Source organism: Hemibagrus wyckioides, linkage group LG06 (assembly GCF_019097595.1).
Source record: "Hemibagrus wyckioides isolate EC202008001 linkage group LG06, SWU_Hwy_1.0, whole genome shotgun sequence".
Lineage (NCBI taxonomy): Eukaryota > Metazoa > Chordata > Actinopteri > Siluriformes > Bagridae > Hemibagrus > Hemibagrus wyckioides.
Window position 1 is genome coordinate 18,008,414 of NC_080715.1, and position 20,137 is coordinate 18,028,550.

Below are 20,137 nucleotides of genomic sequence, written 5' to 3' on the forward strand. Positions count from 1 at the left end.
TTTTACACTGAAATATTTGTAGATGTCTTGAACAGACACTAGATTGTACTCTTTATAGTAAGACACTTCTAGTGTTCATAAACGATGCTTATATTCATTGGCTCTAGTTAAGACTGGGGAAGGTGACACAGACAGAAAGCCATTGTTGTTGTTTTGTTACTGTTGTTTATGAATTTCACTTCACTACACAAACACATGCACTGACACAACTTCAGTGAGCAAGCAGCAACTTCCTCTCCTAGCTTCACCTGTTAAGTCCATAAACATATTTTATCATGCATAAAAGCCTTCATGTCTGTGGTAAACAGCAACAATAGAAGTACAGAATGCTCCATTTTCTTGTCTTGCCTTCATCTAAAGCCCCAAATTACAGAAAACAGTGACTCAACACTAGGTTGCAATCTGTTCATCTAATCATAAAGGTATTCTAATAAATGTTTATGAACTAAAAACAGACTCCAATGTTGAAATCAAGCATAATTGTTCAACAGGACAATGGCTCTCTGTTTGTTTTGCTGTGGAGTGCCAGTGTGATTTAAAGCTGCTGACAACACCAGACGCTTACATTGCAATTGGCTCTCTCTCTCTCTCTCTCTCTCTCTCTAACATTTGTATGGATGGGTACTCGCCTGTCTACCTGCCTGTCACAAAGGGCACACAGTTAATGTCAGGTTTTCTTTTCCTCATACTTTCTGTTCTAGGTTGAATCCATATTAAACTCTGTTTCTTATACTTCTATCAAATCGGTTCAGGTTGAAAAACGGATGATATTCATCAGCTGTAGGGCAATCATAGCATCTTTTCTGAATGGAAAAAACACCAGTGAATGCTGGCAGTGATCTTTGCTTTGTAAAGGTGTAAAGATCTTTTCATTATCAGCCCTCACTGAACATGACCTCCCCTGAAGAGTCCCTGAGGAGAAAGCACCTGTTTCAAATAGCACTGTGGAAGTCATTGCATACAATTTACATGTTATTTGAAATGTAAGCATAAAAGGACATTTTAAGAGAATTAGTGCAAATACATGCACATGGGAACATTTTATATATAGTTTCAGTTTCAGTAAACCTTGATATACACTGCTGATAAAATTGCCACTAGTCATTATCCCTTGTCTGCCAAAAAAGCTTTGTATTATTCCATCTTTGGTAAACACCACCAAATATAGAGCCTGTTAAAAAAACAGTCTGTGGTTTATGTATATACAAGAGACTATATTCAGGTGGAAAAAACAATGTACACTGACATAGGACAACTGATAGCTTGATCATTAAAAGATCATGTCTATCCAATCACGCCATAGATTAATATCTCACTCAAGCATTACCTGGCATTAAACCCATATTCAGGATTATTCACAGTCTAGTAAATTCATTAAGCCAAGATCTCTTTATATGTTATGTTTACTCCCATTTCAAACAGGCACAAGAAACAATAATTGTTTACTGATTATGTGTCTCATTACTCTTTTTTTTTTTTTGTATGTGGAAAAATCTAGCACCACTTTCACTGTAGTGGTTTTGTGAGAACGGTGCAAGTTTCTGGACTATGTCAACATGTTTTCCAATGCATTTTTTTGTTAAGTTGCTGAGCCAGTAATCACCAACGAGCAGAGTTTATACTAGAAATATGTCAAATGATTCTTTCTCCATATTTTATTAGTTGACGTCTAATTAATCCTGTGGGGAAAATGGTTATAGTGATAGGAAATCACAACCAACAATTATGAACATTACATGCATTTATTATTATTATTATTATTATTATTATTATTATTATTATTATTATTATTATTACAGTAAATAGGCATGCAAATAATGTCACTTAAATGACAATTTGTATACAAATGTGTGTGAGGGGGTAAGTGCAAAGTTATATAAATAAAGAATAATTTTATAATCAAATAAATGAAACAGATACATGACATACCTATTTATTAATTATTTGTTTGTTTTGTTTATTTATTAAACACGTAATGGGGTCTCTGGCAGTAAATGAAGTCTGATAAACCATGATTTCTGTTAAGGACTCGTTAAAAGTATCTGGATAATGCAGACCTAAACCAGAGCAAAACTCGCAGAGGGGTTTTTCATTAACATCGATCTGAAACAGCCAAAGAGACAAGAGACCAACGCCCCGAGATCCAGCTCCCTGCTCACCTATTACTTTCCCCTCACATCCAAATATGAATTGCAAAAAGGTTCAGTTATATATTCATCGGCATTCACTATATTGTGGATGCACATTAATTTAATGTTAACAGAAGAGACACTTCTCTTATTTCGGTTGATTCTTTTTTTAGTCTTTGTTATTTTTCCAGATCACACAGTATCTTTGATACTTTTTATGTTTCCTGCGTTCCGCCTATGACCGAATCCCAAATACCTTCCTTTCTAACACGTAGTACACTACATAGTCTGTGGAAGCCATTCTTAAGATCGCCGGTCTAGTGCACTTGTGAAAGAAGTATGGACTCTATTCAGGACCCAGCCTTCACTTCAGACTGGCTTTATGTCTGGCCGGTAGCGACGTAAACGGACATGCGCGGTCGCCATGTTACCAAGTTCTCCTCCCCTTTTGGTCTCGTCACAGGCGGCTAGCACTAGCACGGCTACATTACAAGGCGATAGCTGGGGAAGAAGATAGCAACTGGTATAACTAAATGCTGGATTAAAACAAAGAGGCGGAGAAATGGAATAAACAAGTGCTGCGATATCGTTAACTTGTGTGAATACAGTCTGCCGACCTGCCATCGTCGAGGGGTTGTATGATTTGACGCTTCATATAACGTTCTATACAAAATGCGACTTACAGTCTGTTAGCTGGAACTGATAGAATACAGTGTCGATGCATGCAGCTGTAGCATACGTTGTCCGATATTAATTGCGACGTTTAATTCTTATTGTCGATATTATTCAGGCAGAATAACAGATGAGGCACGTTAAATTGACAAGCTTCTAACAGACGTGTCCGACAAACAGTTCAACCAAACGCTGTTGGCTATATTGTGAGCTAGCATTACTCAACGACGACTGTTTTTAACTTAGCCAGCTAGCTAGCGTATTAGCGCGCGACCTGGCCGTGGACATTGTTAAAACACGCCGAAGAAAAGTGGAATTATCAAATCCTGGCTGTTGTTTGTGAAAGTGGACATTAGTTGTATGTGGAAACTACTTGGGCGAGGAGAAACTCTTACTAAAAAAGGGCCTGTCAACACGGCAGTTCTTCTAGTCTGTATTTACAACTCTGCCAGAGACCACCAGTAGAAATGCATCACCCTGAGTTGGCAGGAGATTCAGCGAGCACTCGAAAAATGGCGCAGGCGGCAAATTGTCCCAGACGGGCTAGCGCTAACACTGCCGGTGGATCTTCCTCTGTGTTGGCTCCGTCCTCGGGGGGTGCCATCCTTAGCAGCAACTTGATGCCGTCAGATGACTATAAACCTTCAGCGTTGATTCAGCCCTTGCCCACTGCCGCGTCCTCACTCGGGACTCAGCAGCCTCCTCCCCACACCCTCAACATCCACCCGCAGTCCTCGCTTTTGGCCCCAGGTGTGCCCTCATCAGGGGCACAGATCAAAAAGAAGAGTGGCTTTCAGATCACCAGCGTTACCCCTGCGCAGATCTCTGTCAGCACAAATAACAGCATTACAGAAGATACTGAGAGTTGTGATGACTTGGATGAGTCCCACACAGAGGACCTGTCTTCTTCTGAGATTTTGGATGTGTCCTTATCCCGGGCTAATGATGCAGCAGGACCCGAGAGGAGCTCTTCAGAAGACACTCTAAACAATCTCCATGATGCAGAAACCCCAGGAGCTGTGTCCCCAAACCAACCACCGTTACTCCCCCAAACACACAGTGCTATGGTTAATGGTGCAGTTCACCATCACCATCATCACACCCATCACCACCACCAGCTTCACCCTGTTCCTTCTGGAAATACTCATTCTGCTTCATCAGCCTCAGGCGGGACACAAGCTGGGATCCCACTTGGTAATGTAGTCATGTCTACTGTCCCACCAAACCCTGGAGCTTTACCAATCATAGACCAGAAAATGCCTTCAAATGTGGGAGGAATGGTGGATAATTCCACTGTTGGCACAGTCAGTGTTGGACAGCCCTTGATTGCTGCTGCCCCAGGAATATCTGCCGGACTGGCTTCTGCAGCATCAGGTGCTACAGTTAGTGTTAAACCCTTAGCAAGCAATGTTAATAATTTAAACTCAAGTGTGCCTGGTTTGGGTGGCATAAGTACTAATAGTGTAGCTCCTTCCACAGGCTTGAATAATCCAAATAACCAAAATGTAAACTTAATGCGTCAGCAAAGCAGCAGCATAAGTAGTGCCATGACTATAACTACTGGCACCACCGCTTCAGCTGTTATCGGCTCATCTAGTGGCAGTCATGTGGGTATAACTGACATAATTCAACCTTCTGCTATTGCCCCAGCCTCAAGCACTCAGCCTCAGCAGACCCCAATGCCTGCTCCTCATACCACCAGCTCACGTTTCCGAGTAGTTAAATTGGACTCTACTTCAGAGCCGTTCAAGAAAGGTAGATGGACATGCACAGAGTATTATGACAAAGAGGGTCCAGGTTCTGGGTCCTCTGAAAATGCGCCCAGCACCCGTACAGTGGAGAGCATCCGCCAGTTTGTTCCTGACAGCTCAGAGAGAGAGGCTGTTAGTGTCAGCTCTGTAAGCAGCTCAGTCAGCACTCTAAGCCACTATTCTGAAGGTGTAGCCAGTGGAGATGGTGGTGGCTCCTCAGCTGTACAGCAGAGCTTTCCGCCACCTGGTCATATGTCAGAGTACTCCATGCCTGCTAATGTCTCCAAGCCCCAGATGCATCCACACAAGAAGGCCAATACTGCCACCCCAGTGCCAGTTAGCAATCAGCAGCAGGCTCCAGTCAACATGGGAGGCTTACAGACAACGACTGGCCATCCATCACCTGCTGTGCCCCCACAACAGCTGACGTATGCCCAGGCAGCACAGCTCACTCCAGCTCAGAATGTGCCTGGAGTCACTCAGCAGCAGATGGCCTATCCTGCTGCTCCACAGCCAGCTGCAGCAGCGCAGGTAGCCCCAGTGCACGTCACTTCGCTAAGCCAAGGAGGTAGTCGGCCAACTGATTTTGCCCAAACTCAGCAGATAATCCAGGTCGCGGCTTCAGGAGCAACACAAGCCTTGCCCCACCTGTCAACTTCGATGGCCCCTGTGAGTATAACTGGCAATGGGCAGGTGATGCCACCCTCTCAGCCACCAGTGGGCAACATACCTGCTGCTGTGGCTCAGTCGGTCCCTCAAGGTATACTGCAACCCCAGCAGACGCCACAGATGGCCCAAGCCCCAACTGGTGGGGTCATGCCACAATTGGTACAGTCTACAGGGCCTGGAGTTGTGCAACAGCCCCCAAAAGGGCCTCAGCTCCCAACACAGCTCTCTGTAGAGCAGCAGACACCTCTCAGCAGCCAAGGCATAGGAGCTCAGTTTGTCCCTGTTACTTCAAGTCTGACCACATCTAATGTGCCTCTCAGCATCCAGAGTGATCCTCAGGCCGGCCTGGTCCAGAATGGTTCCAAGGATGGTGGGCCTCAGCCTGCTGTCAGTGCCCTTTATGCCAACTTGCCCTCACTGGTGGCCACACAACTGGAGGATGCTCAGCGCCTTCTAATTCAGCACCCGTCCCTGCTTGCATTTCCCAAGCTAGGAGCTGGTGACTGTGCCTCACAAACAGGCACCTCTTTAGCTCCTGAGGAGAGTGGTGGAGTCAGTGCCTTAACTGCCTCAGCCAGTCTGCTGAAGAACTTGCCTGTAGATGGAGAGGAAGATGGGTAAGTGTGAAAGTTTTAGTTAAATGAAACTGACTCAAACCATTGTGATGCTAGTTTTAATATTTTTTTCTTATTTCAGTCTTAAATATCTGCAAATTCTACTTCATAATAATAATAATAATAATAATAATAATAATACTATTTTGCAATATTAGATGTTATTACGCCTCTAGTAATATAATTTAATAAGAAAGAAAAGATAAACACAGGCTGCATCAATTTATTGCTAGTCACTGTGCCCAAGTGTAAACTGACACAGTCCTTTGCCTTTGCACACTGTTGTAAGCTGTAACAGCCTGGAGGGTTACAGTGATTAGTGTTACCCCGGTCTCAACTTTCTGATGGTACAAAAGATTGATCCATTGCTGCTCTGTACAGGCAGATTTTTGTCATTCAAAAAAAAGTGTATTTATTTGTGTGTGTATATATGTATTCTCAAATATACACACAAATAAAAATTGTTTTTATAATCAGTAGGCATTACTCAAATTCAATTATCTGTCAGCTGTACTTTCCTAGTTTGTTCTTAGAATATTTATCAACCTTAATTATACTGTATCAGTAGCCTGTTTTGGGAAAGTCTTACTGCGTAATGTTTTTCAATTAGCATGTCAATTTCTAGATGCTGAATGTTAATTGGATGTTTAGGTTGTATTCTCAGGAGTGGGGCATATCTTGTGTTTAAAAGAAAGATACAGCCTGAATCAGTTGCACATCTTTATGTATAAGTCGATTTATCTTTGATATTATCATGTGGCATTCAGATTAACATGTCAAAGACAACCTCTTTCATCAACATGACAAGTTTTTACATGACCCATAATGCCCTTTGACTCCCCACTGATATGAAGCCAGTGGGATTCAGTACTTCATGCTTTCATTCTGTTTAAAGAGAGCCAGTGCTGCAGCGCTTTAGTCCTTCAGTCAGTCCAGCTGTCCAGCTCCCCACTACATCTCTGCACTTTTCTCAAACAGATCAGGTTCCAAAGCTTAAATTTCATGTTAGTACTGCCGTCCTCTTTAAAACCAGCCGTGCTTGACATTTCATGGAATGCTATGGTTGTCCATCTAACAGAGAGCAATTTTTTTCATTACATTACAGCTATATTGTGCGATTATTTTGTCTTTAAAACCTCAGGAATGAAAGTAAAGACGGTATTTACATATTACCACAATACCACTGATTTGCCTGTTAAATAATACAGTACTCTGTTTGGGCTAGCCACTGTTTTTATAGAATGTATGCTAAACCTGGACAGGGAGGTGTTGGGTTTAGTCATCATTTTAGCCATAGGCATGTTTATTTAGGAAGTGATGCTTTTCACTTGGAATGGGTTTGCTCACTTTAACAAAATGAGAGAGGAAGCCTGTGTGTCATCATTTTAGGTGTGAATGTATGGCTAATAAGGAAGTGAATAATTGCCTGCCCAAAGCATTGTGCTGCTGAGTAAGGTACTACGGAAGTGACACAGGGTTGATACAACAGAATTAATAAGCAAAGGCAGAGAGAAAATTGATTAGGATAATTTCATGCGGCCACGTGGGCATGTTTCCTGCGAATTGTCCAAACATCCTGTCCTTATTCTGCCTTCAAATGTTATACATTTAAAGGTGCATATTAAGTGAAGAATGAAATTTGTGATAATTCAAACCTGTATGGTGACTGGCTCATCTCTTTGATGAATCATTGTCCCACAACAAGGGCCAAACATGTGTGTTTATCCATTTCCACATGCCTAAAATGATTTCACAATCTTTTTGCTGTTTCGGTGAGAGCTTTCTGCATCTCTTTGTTCTCTTTGACTCATCGTTAATAATGTTTGGTAATTTTCTTAGGTCATCATGTCGACTGGCAGACTTATTTGGGAGATGATTATCTCATGTTTGCTTTTTTAACATAATCTAGCCTTGGCAGTTATTCAAGCCATGCACGAGAGTCTCAATGAATCGCTCATTGTGTGGAGATCAAGTAGATTATCTCTCCAATTAATGGGCCCTATGGAATGGTAGAGGAGAGGAAATGCTTTCACTTTGCCAGTTCAGGCCAGAACAGATAAGGTGCATGACTTTTGCTGTGATACAGCTGGGTCTCACATTCAACAGGCTGTACTCTTGAAATGGAAGTCTGGTGTGTTGCTCTCACGTCTATCCTGTCAGGTTAACTGGAAGTTTGTGCCTGGTATTACACTAGAAGTACATGCATTTATATGTATGGCATCTCCAGTCTGAATTGCGTTTTTGTGAAGTATGTGCTTCAAAGAAGATCTTTTTGTAGAATTAGCACAAGAGTTTCTCGCATTTGTTATTAGAATCAAAGAATCAAAATGTACTCAAAAATGAAAATGCATTGGGGTTGAAAGATGATAAAACTCAAAAGGAAAAGGTCAGCAAGACTTGTTTTGATTTTTTACATTGATAGTTTTTTAGCAAAGTTCTGTTTGGTTATGATTTTGAGCAAACACTTTAATCAATAGCTGTTGTTGCAGGCAATTAATACTAAGTGATGTGAATAAATAGTTATGCTTTCTTTTGATGTTGATGCCACTTTGAAGTGGTGTGTGTGTGTGTGTGTGTGTGTGTGTGTGTGTGTGTGTGTGTGTGTGTGTGTGTGTGTGTGTGATCTACCATTACTGTGTGCCTGACTCTCTAGAATCTGGAAAAGGTAGAAAGAGTCTCAGAAGTGTCTGCTAGTTACTCTGGCTAGAAATAGCTTTCCATACTGAGTGTTGGGGCTGATTTACACTTTCTGAAAACATGCATGGGCGTCATGTGCAGACGTTCACAAGGGTGCCTTCTGACATACTCGCACATTACATAGATACTAGGGCATCGTATGTATCTTTTGATAGACCTCACAGTTAACTCTTGATTGTTCCTTAGCTTGTTTCCACGTGACTTTTGTTTTGAAACCGTAAAACAACGGACATATTTTGGAGCATCTAGGCTATTTGCATGATTGGAGAGCTACTGTGTAACACAGTAGCATGTCTAAGTGTGTTGTGAAGGCTTGTTCCTACACCAGTGCTGTATTGGTATCTGGCCAGAAAATGCTATCTTGGGTATTGCAGAAAATAAAGGACACAGTTGATCCGAATCTTTAACAAACATAGCCCGAATCACACTCTTGTTTCTTTTTGCTTATAGCACAACACAACATAAAGCAATGTTAGTTGTCACGTGGTGATAACCTAAGTTGCCATGACGACAAGTAGTTAGCTGTTTACCAAAGCAGAGTTGCAAACTTGTAGACTTTGGAAATCCTTAACACTAAAAGAGGATGACAAACAGCTGACTAAATGCATGCAAAACAAGTCATGCTGGTGGCAGTTTATTTCTTCCTGTAGGGTAAGTAGTGTTTAATCAGGGTGTATATATAATTTTTATATATATTTTATTTTAATGGTCTTGTGAAATGACAAGTAGTTGGAACAAACCCGCTGGCTCTCCGTAGAGCTGACTGTACTGTGCTGATGAGTTTAATTGAATTAGTTTCATCTTAATGAACTCTTGTATTATTTGCTTAACATGTGTTGCAGCACATATTTATTTTTATTGCTATATGCAATATTTATTCTGCAACAGATAGCAATTAGCTGCATGTATTAGCAAGAGATGAAAATGGCCATTGTCTACTTTAATTAGATGGCTCTGTATTCTGTCTGCGATTCAATTAGATAGAAACAATAGTCTAACAGGCCTCTGCCACTTCATACTGGATCGATTTGTTTATACTTGGTATTGAGTCTGCCCATGGAAAAAAAAAAATCATTTTAAGCCTCCAGATGGAATGTAGAACGTACCAATTATGGTGATCTAATATTTTGTTTTTGTTTTCTTGCCTTTTCATTTTTTTTTTGTAATGCAATGATCACACTGCATATTATAGAAAGCCTCAAAACAGACTGCTGTTTTTAGATGAGGAGGATGAAAGCAAGACTGAGCTGGAGAAAGATAAAGCCACTGGAAGGAATTATCTTCGAAAAGGCAGAGTGATGCTACTTTCACCAGGATATTTTGGCATTCTTCAGAAAACACATTAATATTTGCTGTATGTCTGTAGGTGAAGATTCACCATTATATGGACGCTCATAAGCAGAAAAAAAAAATAATTCACTTTGTTCTTAAATTGTTTCAGACGATCAAGCTCACTTCGTTGAAAAAAACACACAAACATATTCTATAGTGCTTTCCCCATTTAAGCGGTTATGAGTATTGCATTATAGCTATAGTGGTGCCAGTTCCTTAAGGTAAATACATTCCTTTGCACATATTGGCAGTTTTCCAGGTTCAGTCATGCTTTGAGCTCTCTATACATATTGAGAGCTGAATTGTACAGTGCTGAATGTGACCTGACAAAAGTGATTAGTTTCTCTTCCATCTTGCTCAACATTTGACGTAAATCGCTGAAGCGCCACCCCAGCATGTCTCATATCGAACGCTTACGTCAGACATGTCATTGTGTTCTGGCAAACTTTTAAGACTTTCCATGTGCTGGCAACAATTGAAATTAAGATCAATGAGTTGTCCTCTTTTGAAATCAATATTAAATGTGGCTCCGTTAACAGAAATCTGAAATTTAAATTATTTAAATTATTTGATTAGAGGCACTTGCCTGCAGGGTTTCTCCCAGAACACACAAGTTTGCATTTAGTGCATTTCATGGTACGCACCATTATTTGCAAATTATATTAATAGCCCGTAAAACTGTTTCTATCAGCTGAAAGGTTAGTGCCTTTTATTCTTGGCCTTCCTTGGGCTAGTCTGTATGTGAGTCAGCAGAATCGGAATGTTCTCGCACTGAGATTTTAGATACAGCAGGAAATCTCTGGCTGAAGTATACAACCTTGAGCATGTACCCATGTGTTGCTCATGCTCTGTTGCCCCACAATGAGATTTCCCTTCCTTGTCCATCAGGCTGAGCTGTGTGAAATGAGGTCAGTGAGAATACAATGGTGGCTGCTGCACAAAACGATGCCACCACCCTAGCAAGTCTAATTCAAAATTTAATTATTTGTTTTTTTCTCATAACCGTAATATTGTTTTATGCTTATGTTCAATTTTAGGATTCGCTGCTTTTAATCAACACCTAGATTTACTTTCACATACTGGTTTTATACGTGAAGTTTTTGCTGGCTTTTCAACTCTGTGTAGTGCTGGATGATCAGGCCTTCTGCTTACTTAGCTAACACTATCAGCCTTTAGATACACAATTGTATGTCATGGTAACACATTGTCCCAGCTATGATCAGTCAAGGCATGTTTGGCTTTAATTTAATGCCAGTGCTATTCCACCCTCAGACTGAAGTAAGGGTTAAAGCTGTTCCCCCTTCCTTAGTTTGATGCTTACAAAGTATAAAACAAATATATTTGATGCTAAATAATTAAGTCTCGCTTTAAGGGGACTACCACTGCTTAATTATGTATTTTAATTAGCTGTATAAAATATAGATTATATTTTAATAGCTAACTATCAGAAACCATGTATTTTTTGATAAATACCTGCCTTAAATGTGACATGCTTTGAGCAGCTGCTCAGCCAACTCGGAGCTTATAGGCTTCCATTCCTTGTTAGCTACATTGGCCTAGCTTAAGTGAAAGACCCAAAAAGGAAAAACTTTATACACCAACCCTGTCTTGGCTGACAGGGCAATGTGGAAAATGATAAACTGCTGCCTGATGATCTAAAGCTTATATTATTGTAGTTACGCATCACTTTGTCTAAAATAAGCCCTCTCTATGTGTTAGACTAAATAATAGTTGGTTCCTGCTTAGAGCTTAGAGCATGCCACTGTGTGAACTATTAGCACAGAGTCATTGTTTCAGTAGAATTGGCTGGCAGCCATGTCAATGCCTTCCATCCATGCCCCACATGCTAGTCAGCCCAATCCTTTATACCAGTCTGCCTGCTTGTCTGAGCCGCCACCAAGCTGCTATAGCGACCAGCAGTCTAAAGCACAGTCAATTCCCAGCCAGTGTGTTTCTTGCCCTGATTTTCCAAGAACTAAATACATTTTGGATAGTGTGTCTTAGTCATATGTCTTTGAAGCAAGATATTTCTGCCCTCAGCTTAAAGCTGATAGCCATTTTTTTAAATCAAAAAGCTTTTTATGATACATGCTTCAGAGTGATCTACTCTGCACCATAATGCTGACATGGCTAGAACAGTACATTTAGACACTCTTATCTAGATCGAAGAACAAAACCTGCAAACAATTGAAGGTATAGTCAAGCGACACATCTAGCGAATGTGCATTAACCTGAAAAACTAGACAAATACTAATTTTACCGAGAATTTCAAACCTTAATGCACAGTACAAAAGGCAAACTAATACTTTTAAAAAAACAAAACAATGTGATACCCACAGAAGGTATAAAGATGAGTGCAAAAACTATAAGTTCATCTCTAAATTCAGTGCCTGATCTGTTTATGTCTGTGTTCTGAAGATTGGATTTTTGTTTATCCTCGCTAACAGTGCCAGAGGTGACAGGCAGTGATGGAGCTTCTGCCTCTTGCAGTAGTGGCTGTGTTTTTGTTTGGGTCAGTGGCTGATGGCTAGCGTTCCCAAATAACCTTGTCTCTTTATTGCTCTGCCACGAGTGCTCTGACAAACAGTTTGAGAGTCATTCAGTAATACAGGTCGAAGTGGCACAAACAGTACAGTGTATTGTTTTACATTTAAGTGATATCTATAAGTGCATATTTTTTGCATGAGGCTTTAAAGACACCTTTGATCAATTTGATTGAATCGTTGGCAGGCGCTCCCCTTATTCATATTTAGGGACCTGTGAAGCCTGAATTTAACAGCGGCGCCTGCCCGAGCTTGTTGGAGTGTGCTGCGCCTGAAGCTCCTTTACCAAGCTGGGTTTTGCTCTGTAAATCCTAGTCATGTCCCTCAAGGCTGTTTATACACACACACACATACACACACACACACACACAAAGAGGGAGAGAGGCCTGTTCTCCTATTCTTTGAATGCTAGGAGCGTCTCATCAGGAGAATCAACACAGACACATTTCTTCTTGTATTGAATTCTTGCTGAAAATTGTCCAGTATCATTACAGAGATTATTGACTGCAGATTATATGTTCGCTTTCTTGCTGACACCCGTCATTTAGTGTGCTGTCTCAGTTGACACATCTTCAGACTTGGGAGGGGAAAATCCATAATATTCCATGATTGTGCTCAAAGTGGGCATGAGATCGATGTTGTGGGTTACCAAGTTACTGAAATATGAAAATTAAGTAAATAAGTTTTATAATCCATTATTTTGGGTGTTGTTATATTGAGTATGTTAAGTCAAGAATATGATGACTTTGTGTGTGTTGGGGGAGTGTTTGTGTTCCTCCACTCCGTTAGTTTAAAACTTTGTCATCTGTAGACAAGTGCTCTACACTCTGCTCTTTGCTATGCCATGTAATTATCCAAAAACCTTGATCAAATCTTGAGTAAAGCACGTTTCCAAGCATGGTTTCAAATATCATTAGGCAGACCAGCTGCATTTAGTGCAGTATTTGTTAAACTGTTCTGTTATGCATGATTCTCAATGCAAACTTAGAAAATTACACTTCCATACACTTTCATATTCTTTTGGTGATGTATAGCTATGTTTTCCTAAAGTAGAGATGTCTATATTATTGGCTGCTTACTAGAAAGCGTAGTGATATCTGACGGGTATTTCTGGGCTGCCTCACATTTTGGGTCAGATTGAGAGACGTGACAAGTTGTGTTTGAGTGCTGTCTGTTTTTTACTAGCTTGTAAGTGGATTTTAAAATCATTTTTACATTCATCTTCAAGTTTCATTTTTTTTTTTTTATTATTGTGATGCATCAGCGAGCATGCTTTAACTATAAATCCCCCCACCTCCACCCCCCACCACACACACAGTGAGTTACTGCTCACTTTAGTATGGGGCAACAAGCATAGATCCAGTGACATTCATGCAGTATTGATGGAGAACTTTCCTCTCTGCTCTCTCAGGCCATTCATTCACCCACTCACTGGTACAGGTAATATGAGAGACATAGAGAGTCAGACAGACGACCATGTGCTGCTGTTGTCTGCCTTATACTGTCCACTTTTCATTCATTCATGTGTGAATGTCCACAGTAGCCCACCCTCTCACCTGCAGTACTGTTAAAACTCAATCACTAGTTATTTAGGATTATCAAATAAGCTCAGAATATTTTTTAATTCATTACTGACTATCTTTACATTTAAGGGGGGCGGGGGGATTGTTATAGGAAAGAAATTTATTTAAATTTATTTTAAATTATTTTTTATTTAAACAATAAATTAGAATTCTTTTGAGATATTTGTGATCAGCTGAAATGAGACAAATTCCTCTTTTACTGTAGTGATCCTGAGAAAATCTTAAAGAAAAGGGCCAGCATCGTGACTCCCGAGTTGCTCAGTGGATTCTTGTGTGGCAGGCTGCATAGTTTTCATATGACAAAATATGACTCATCCTTTTCTCTACTGAAATGATGAAACACCCTTAAGCTAAGTGCTGGAGGCGAGGTTCATGATCGTTCTCGTGGTAGCACCCTAATCAGGTGAAGGTGTTGCTGGTGAAGATAGACGTCAGTTCAGACATGTGATGAATCTGGTTTTTAGTTGTTAAAGCTGTCCTAACCTAACCTGCTACCATAATTCCTGGCAAGAGATGATCATTTCACTTTCCAGTTAAACAGTTTAATGCTTATTACTGTTTATAAAGCAAAGTAAATTAATGCTTTAGAATGAGTAGAAAACTTTTGAAAACTCAGAAAAACCCTGGATTCAAGAAAACTTTGGAAAAGGCTTGATGGAAGAAAAAAAAAGTAGCAAGATGCAAAGTGTGTGGGGTGTGTGCAGGGTTGGAAATGTGGGTCTATGGCTCCCCCTGCTGTCTGCATTTTTCTGCCAGATGATGATTCAGATTGCTCTGTGTGTATATATATATATATATATATATATATATATATATGTATGTATATGTATATATATGTGTGTGTGTATATATATATATATATATATATATATATATATATATATATATATATATATATATATATATATATATATAATTATATTATATGTGTTGACATTATTAGTTTAGCCTAAGGCTATTTCTTTTTCCCCCCACATATGACCTCATTTTCTTTATCAGTGTAAACTGCATGATTAAAATGCAAATGAAGAAGAACGTTTTATCATTGTCCAAAGCCTCAGAAGAGAATTTTAATTCATTCGGTGCGAGACCACTAGTGCCCACTAGTGGTGCGAGAGCTGTGGTTGATTTATCCTTATTCGGCTGCAATATTTCGCATCAATTCAGTTCTCTCTTCAAAGGCACATGGGAGAGGGAGTACATTATACAGCAGCCTCACTTGATGTGCAAAACACCAATCAGGGCAGGTCATATATTCTTTTAAAGCCTAGGAACAGTAGGATTGGGTGATGCATGTGTCAGTCTCATTGCTATCAGTTGTTTAATGCAGCAGGGTACAGTGTGCAGGGTGTTTTTGCAAGCAAAGAGTGTAGTATAGGAAAAAAAGGACTATTGGGTAAATGACACCAGTTAGCAGAAACCACTACAGAATCAGCTGGAGGTCCGCTTTAAGTTTGCTCTAAAGTTAAGGTTATGATGATTTTTATTTTGTGAGAATAACAGTGTTTTCCCATCATAAAATATCCCATAATTTGCTCTAATGCACGCAAAATACAAGCAAATGACATTTTTGACATGCTCGATCAAGGCAGTGTTTTTCATCTTTATTAAAATTTTATTAGAATTTCAAAAGATTCAGGGAGGGTTGCAGGTTATAAACACTTAATAGTTATGAATGTGACACTTAGGATTTCTTGCAAATGGTTACACAGCGGACTCTTAAACTTAAAATTCAATAATAGCCCTTATATTTTCTCAATATGATTTTTATAATATTTGACCCAGTTAGAAACCAGAGACTGGACTACACACACCATATTGCAGATACATTGTCAGCGCAAGATGCTACATTATTTCCATGTATGCTGAATGTGGGAAGGATGCATGCAACACGCAACTAGCATATGTGGAGATAAAAGACAGTATAGAATTGACTTATATAAATTTTTTTAATTGTTGTAGATGTTTGTGTTTGAGATCAAAAGATGAATAGAAGAAGAGAGCCTAGAATTTCAGTGTTTATTTATTGGTATGTTTCTTTTTTAATCAGGTATGTCCTGTTAGATTGATTGATTAGAACTTTTATAGCTATTATTGCCCAAGCATTGGGTATAATCAATGCACAAATTTGGAATGTCCTGAAAAGGCAGAAACCACTGGTGTATCTGACCAACAGATACTAAAACAGGACATTGGGAGAGCTGTGAAAACCTAAAAACAGCAGTCAGTGACATCAACAATCTGAAGTGTAAGGGTGAAGTTATTTCAATCCACCATTCAAAAAAGATTTTATAGTTTTGCTCTTAGAGGCCATACCACAAGATTCAAACCATTCAGTAAGAACAGTTAGAATCAGAAAGCCAGATTAGAATTCCCAAGAAATGCAGAGATGAAACACAAAATTTCTATGACGAAGATTTACATTTCTGCCTTTTTGCAGATGCCCTTAACAGAGGGACATACAAAAGTGCTTTGAAGTCTCTATTAATAAATTCATTAACACTGGTTCAATAGATCGCAGACTTAGGATGCCATCAGCCTAAAAACTGTAGAGAGGATTTTTGTTTAATTCATTCAGACATTCATTTTTACATACAACAGTACATAAAACAAACGGAAAACAAGAGCTAGTGTTTCAGGAAGAGGTAGGTCTTCGTCCGTCGTTTGAAGACAGTCAATGACTCAGCTGTTCGGACATCTAGGGGAAGTTCATTCCACCACCTCGGTGCCAGAACAGAAAAGAGTCTAGACGTATACCTACCTCTTACCCTGAGAGATGCTGGGACCAGTCGAGCAGTGCTAGTAGATCGGAGGGAGCGTGGTGCAGTGCAAGGAGTAATAAGAGCTTTGAGGTAAGACGATGCTGGTCCATTCTTGGCTTTTAGGCAAGCATCAGTGTTTTGAATATGATGTGTGCAGCTACCGGAAGCCAGTGGAGGGAGAGCAGCAGTGGGGTGGTGTATGAAAACGAAAGGGCGGTTGAAAACAAGTCATGCAGCTGCATTTTTGCTCGATTAACCGCTACCTAAGTAATGGAAGATTAACTGCTACCAAAGTAATGGAAAAACTGAAATGTGGAGAAAGAAAGGATCTGCTCATGGTCCAAAACATACAAGCAACATCTGTGAAACATGATGGAGACATCGTTTTTTTGCATGACTGTTCCTGGAACAGGGTCAATAATCTTTATTGATGATGTAGCACAAGATGGTAGTAGCAGAATTCATTCAGGAATCCGCAGGCACATTGTGTATGCCAATTTACAGGGAAATGCATCCAAATTAATCAGGAGGAACTTCATTTTGCAGCAAGACAATGATCCAGAACACAGTGCCAATGCAGCAAAGATTGTAGCCTGGTCAAGTCAATCACCTTAACCCATTTGGGAAGCATTTCAGCTCCTGCCTGTATTTGCTTGGATATGTGATTCCAGCCATTTCCTTAGTATACCACTACTTTTCTGCTATTTAAAATATACAAGCAATTAATGAAATCTTTTTGATTGGTAGGCCATAATTTCATTAATTTATTTTCTACATAAATATTTTAAGTATAAAACAAACAAACAAAAAATTACCATATACACTACAGCTCAAAAGTTTGGGATCACCATCAGCCAATCCATCTTGTGGGAGATGCTCCAGGAAGCATGGGGTGAAGATTATCTTGAAAAATTGACGGAATGCCCAGGCTGTAATTGCTGCAAAAGGTGTTTTTTTTTTTTTTTTGATGAAGGCAAAGTTTGAAGAAAACATCATTTCCATCAAAATCATTATTTCTAGCTCTGACATGTCAGCATGTCCTGCTCTTTTGCTATATTTTCTATTCAGACTAATTTCGTGTGTGTTTCCTGGGAAAACAATAACATTTTTGAGTGATCCCAAACTTTTGAGCGGTAGTGTATGTGTTCCAAGAAGAAAAAAAATTAAGCTAATTATAATTAAGGTATTTCAGAGTAAACAGTAAAGTATTTGACCATGCATAGATGCCATGCAACTTTAGAGAAGAAGTAACTACTACAATTACCTTTCTTGTACTGATCCAGTGTTCAAAAGCTGTATAGCGGTTTTGGTAAAACATTCATTTTCGTCTCATTCTGAAATAATCTTTAATTGTATTATATAGTAACAGATATTGGACTTTTTTCTCCCGTTTCATAATTGTTCTTAGACTTCCATAATAAGTGTTTCATTTCTGCAGGGAACGGTTTAAGAAACTCTTGTCAGTGATAATTGCATGTTAAATTTGAGTGTCGTGCCCTGCCATTTTTTTTTTCTCAAATGTTTTACACTCTAAGTCACTCTAGATAAGGGCATCTGCTAAATACAAAAGTGTACATGTGTTTTTAAAAAAGTTTTCGGATTTTTGCAGTTGTTCCTGCTTTTCTTTTGAAACCTGTATTTTGCTTTAATTGTTCAGCCTTCAGAGGGCTCTTGAGTATTTTCAGTTTATTGTATTTCTATCTCTAAAATGTTAATGCTATTGCCATATTTTGATAATTTAACAAAACAATGCAAGTCAATTATATATTCTCAATATTTATTTATATATTTTCAGTGCTTATAAGATTCCTGAAAATGCATATGAGGATGGGTGGAAATTTCCAAGCCTTGTAATATCTAACGTCTACACTAGGGGGCAGACTCGCTCCAACAGAGATTCTTGCTTTCCAGCAACCCTTGTTTATGCAAGCTACCTTTTATATTTGTTTATGTGTGGGCATTAAATGTCATTCTGCAAATGACAGCTCTTGTGAATAGGGCCTGTGGGCACTTCAGCATGCCAGCTGTCTCAGGACTAACTACAACTATCTACTCCCTAAAACAAACTTTTTGTGGGTAGAAAAATGTTCCCAAGATTTACAAGAATTAATATGTAGTGCTACCAGCTTTTCATTTTCTTTTCATATTAGGCAGCATGTAAGCAGGCATTCAGTTAGGAATATCTGTGCTAGTTAATATATAATGAAGAAGAATAGAAAACAATAAGTTACCACTTATAATAACATTCAAAAACAATAACTCCCCATCTTTGCTTGGTGACTACATTAAATTAAGCTTATTCATTCACCTCACTGACCTCAGCAATTGTATACTGTAGTGTGATTCAGTGTAAGAGCTGTGACGCTTACAATCTGTAGATACTGTTGAAGTGCTGATGAATGTGCAAAAAGTAATCTGGAAGCCACCACAGTGACATTCTCACCATTTCACTTACGAACGTCATAAGCAGCCCATTTTAATTTAAGCTGTTCAGTTGCCCTTAACACTGGGATTGTTTCTTTTGGTAATGTGAACACTCACTGTTAGATGTAAGGTCATTTCACTGTGGGAGCTTAAGAATTTTCTACTGTTGACTTCTGAGTTTGACTGCTTACAGTGGCACTGTAGATGTTTATGGTGGGGGTACTTTCTTATAAGAGGTTATTTCCTTCACGTGTTGCATTTCAAAAAAAAAATCCCCCTTTTTTTCCCCAGTTGTCATGTCAAAATTGGCATCGATTCATTTCATTTTAAATGGTGATGTGGTATTGAAAGTGGCTTAACCAGTTTAAAGAGATGAGAGATAAGGTAGACCTGGAGCCTGTCCTGGGAGGACGCTCTGGATGAGCCACTAGTCAATCATAGGGCACCATGTACACACACATTCATACCTAGGGGAAATTTATCAGCACATCTATACACACGTTTTTGAGAGGTTGGAGGAACCTGGAGGAAATTCACACAGAGGTGGAACTCCATACAGATAGTAGCTTGTGCTTAGAATTGAACCTGTGACCCTGGAGCTGTGAAAGACACCACTGTGCCACCACTTTAGCAGAAGTGATTACCATAGTTATTGTATTAAAATGACAGTGGGTGACAGAAACTAATTGTCTTTCCTCATGCTCTTTGTCTTGATTGTTTACAAATTAACTTCACATTTACTTTTTTTTTTTTTTTGTCACAAGGATGCTAGTACTGTTGAATATTTCTGTTTCTCTTAAGTTGGAGTTTTTGCCAAGGCTGACCGTTTCCTGATGCTTTGATATCTAAAATGAAGATGGGTTGGGTTGTCCTGATCACAGTGGAGGTGCAAGTGTCGGCTTTGTATCTAATGTAATCCTACAATAATCAGAGATATTGCACTTTTGTCATTAGTTGTTAA

The 20,137-nt window shown here is 39.3% G+C and overlaps 1 protein-coding gene across 1 annotated transcript in view; it reads left to right on the forward strand.

Annotated features, from left to right (window-relative positions):
* Positions 1-2,588: 2,588 nt before the first annotated feature.
* The window catches only part of tsc22d1 (TSC22 domain family, member 1), a 28,261-nt gene continuing 10,712 nt past the window's right edge, over positions 2,589-20,137 (forward strand). The window contains exon 1 of the mRNA XM_058391859.1: positions 2,589-5,838. Coding sequence (XP_058247842.1) covers positions 3,269-5,838 — 2,570 coding nt within the window. The 5' untranslated portion in view covers positions 2,589-3,268. The remainder of the gene's footprint in view (positions 5,839-20,137) is intronic.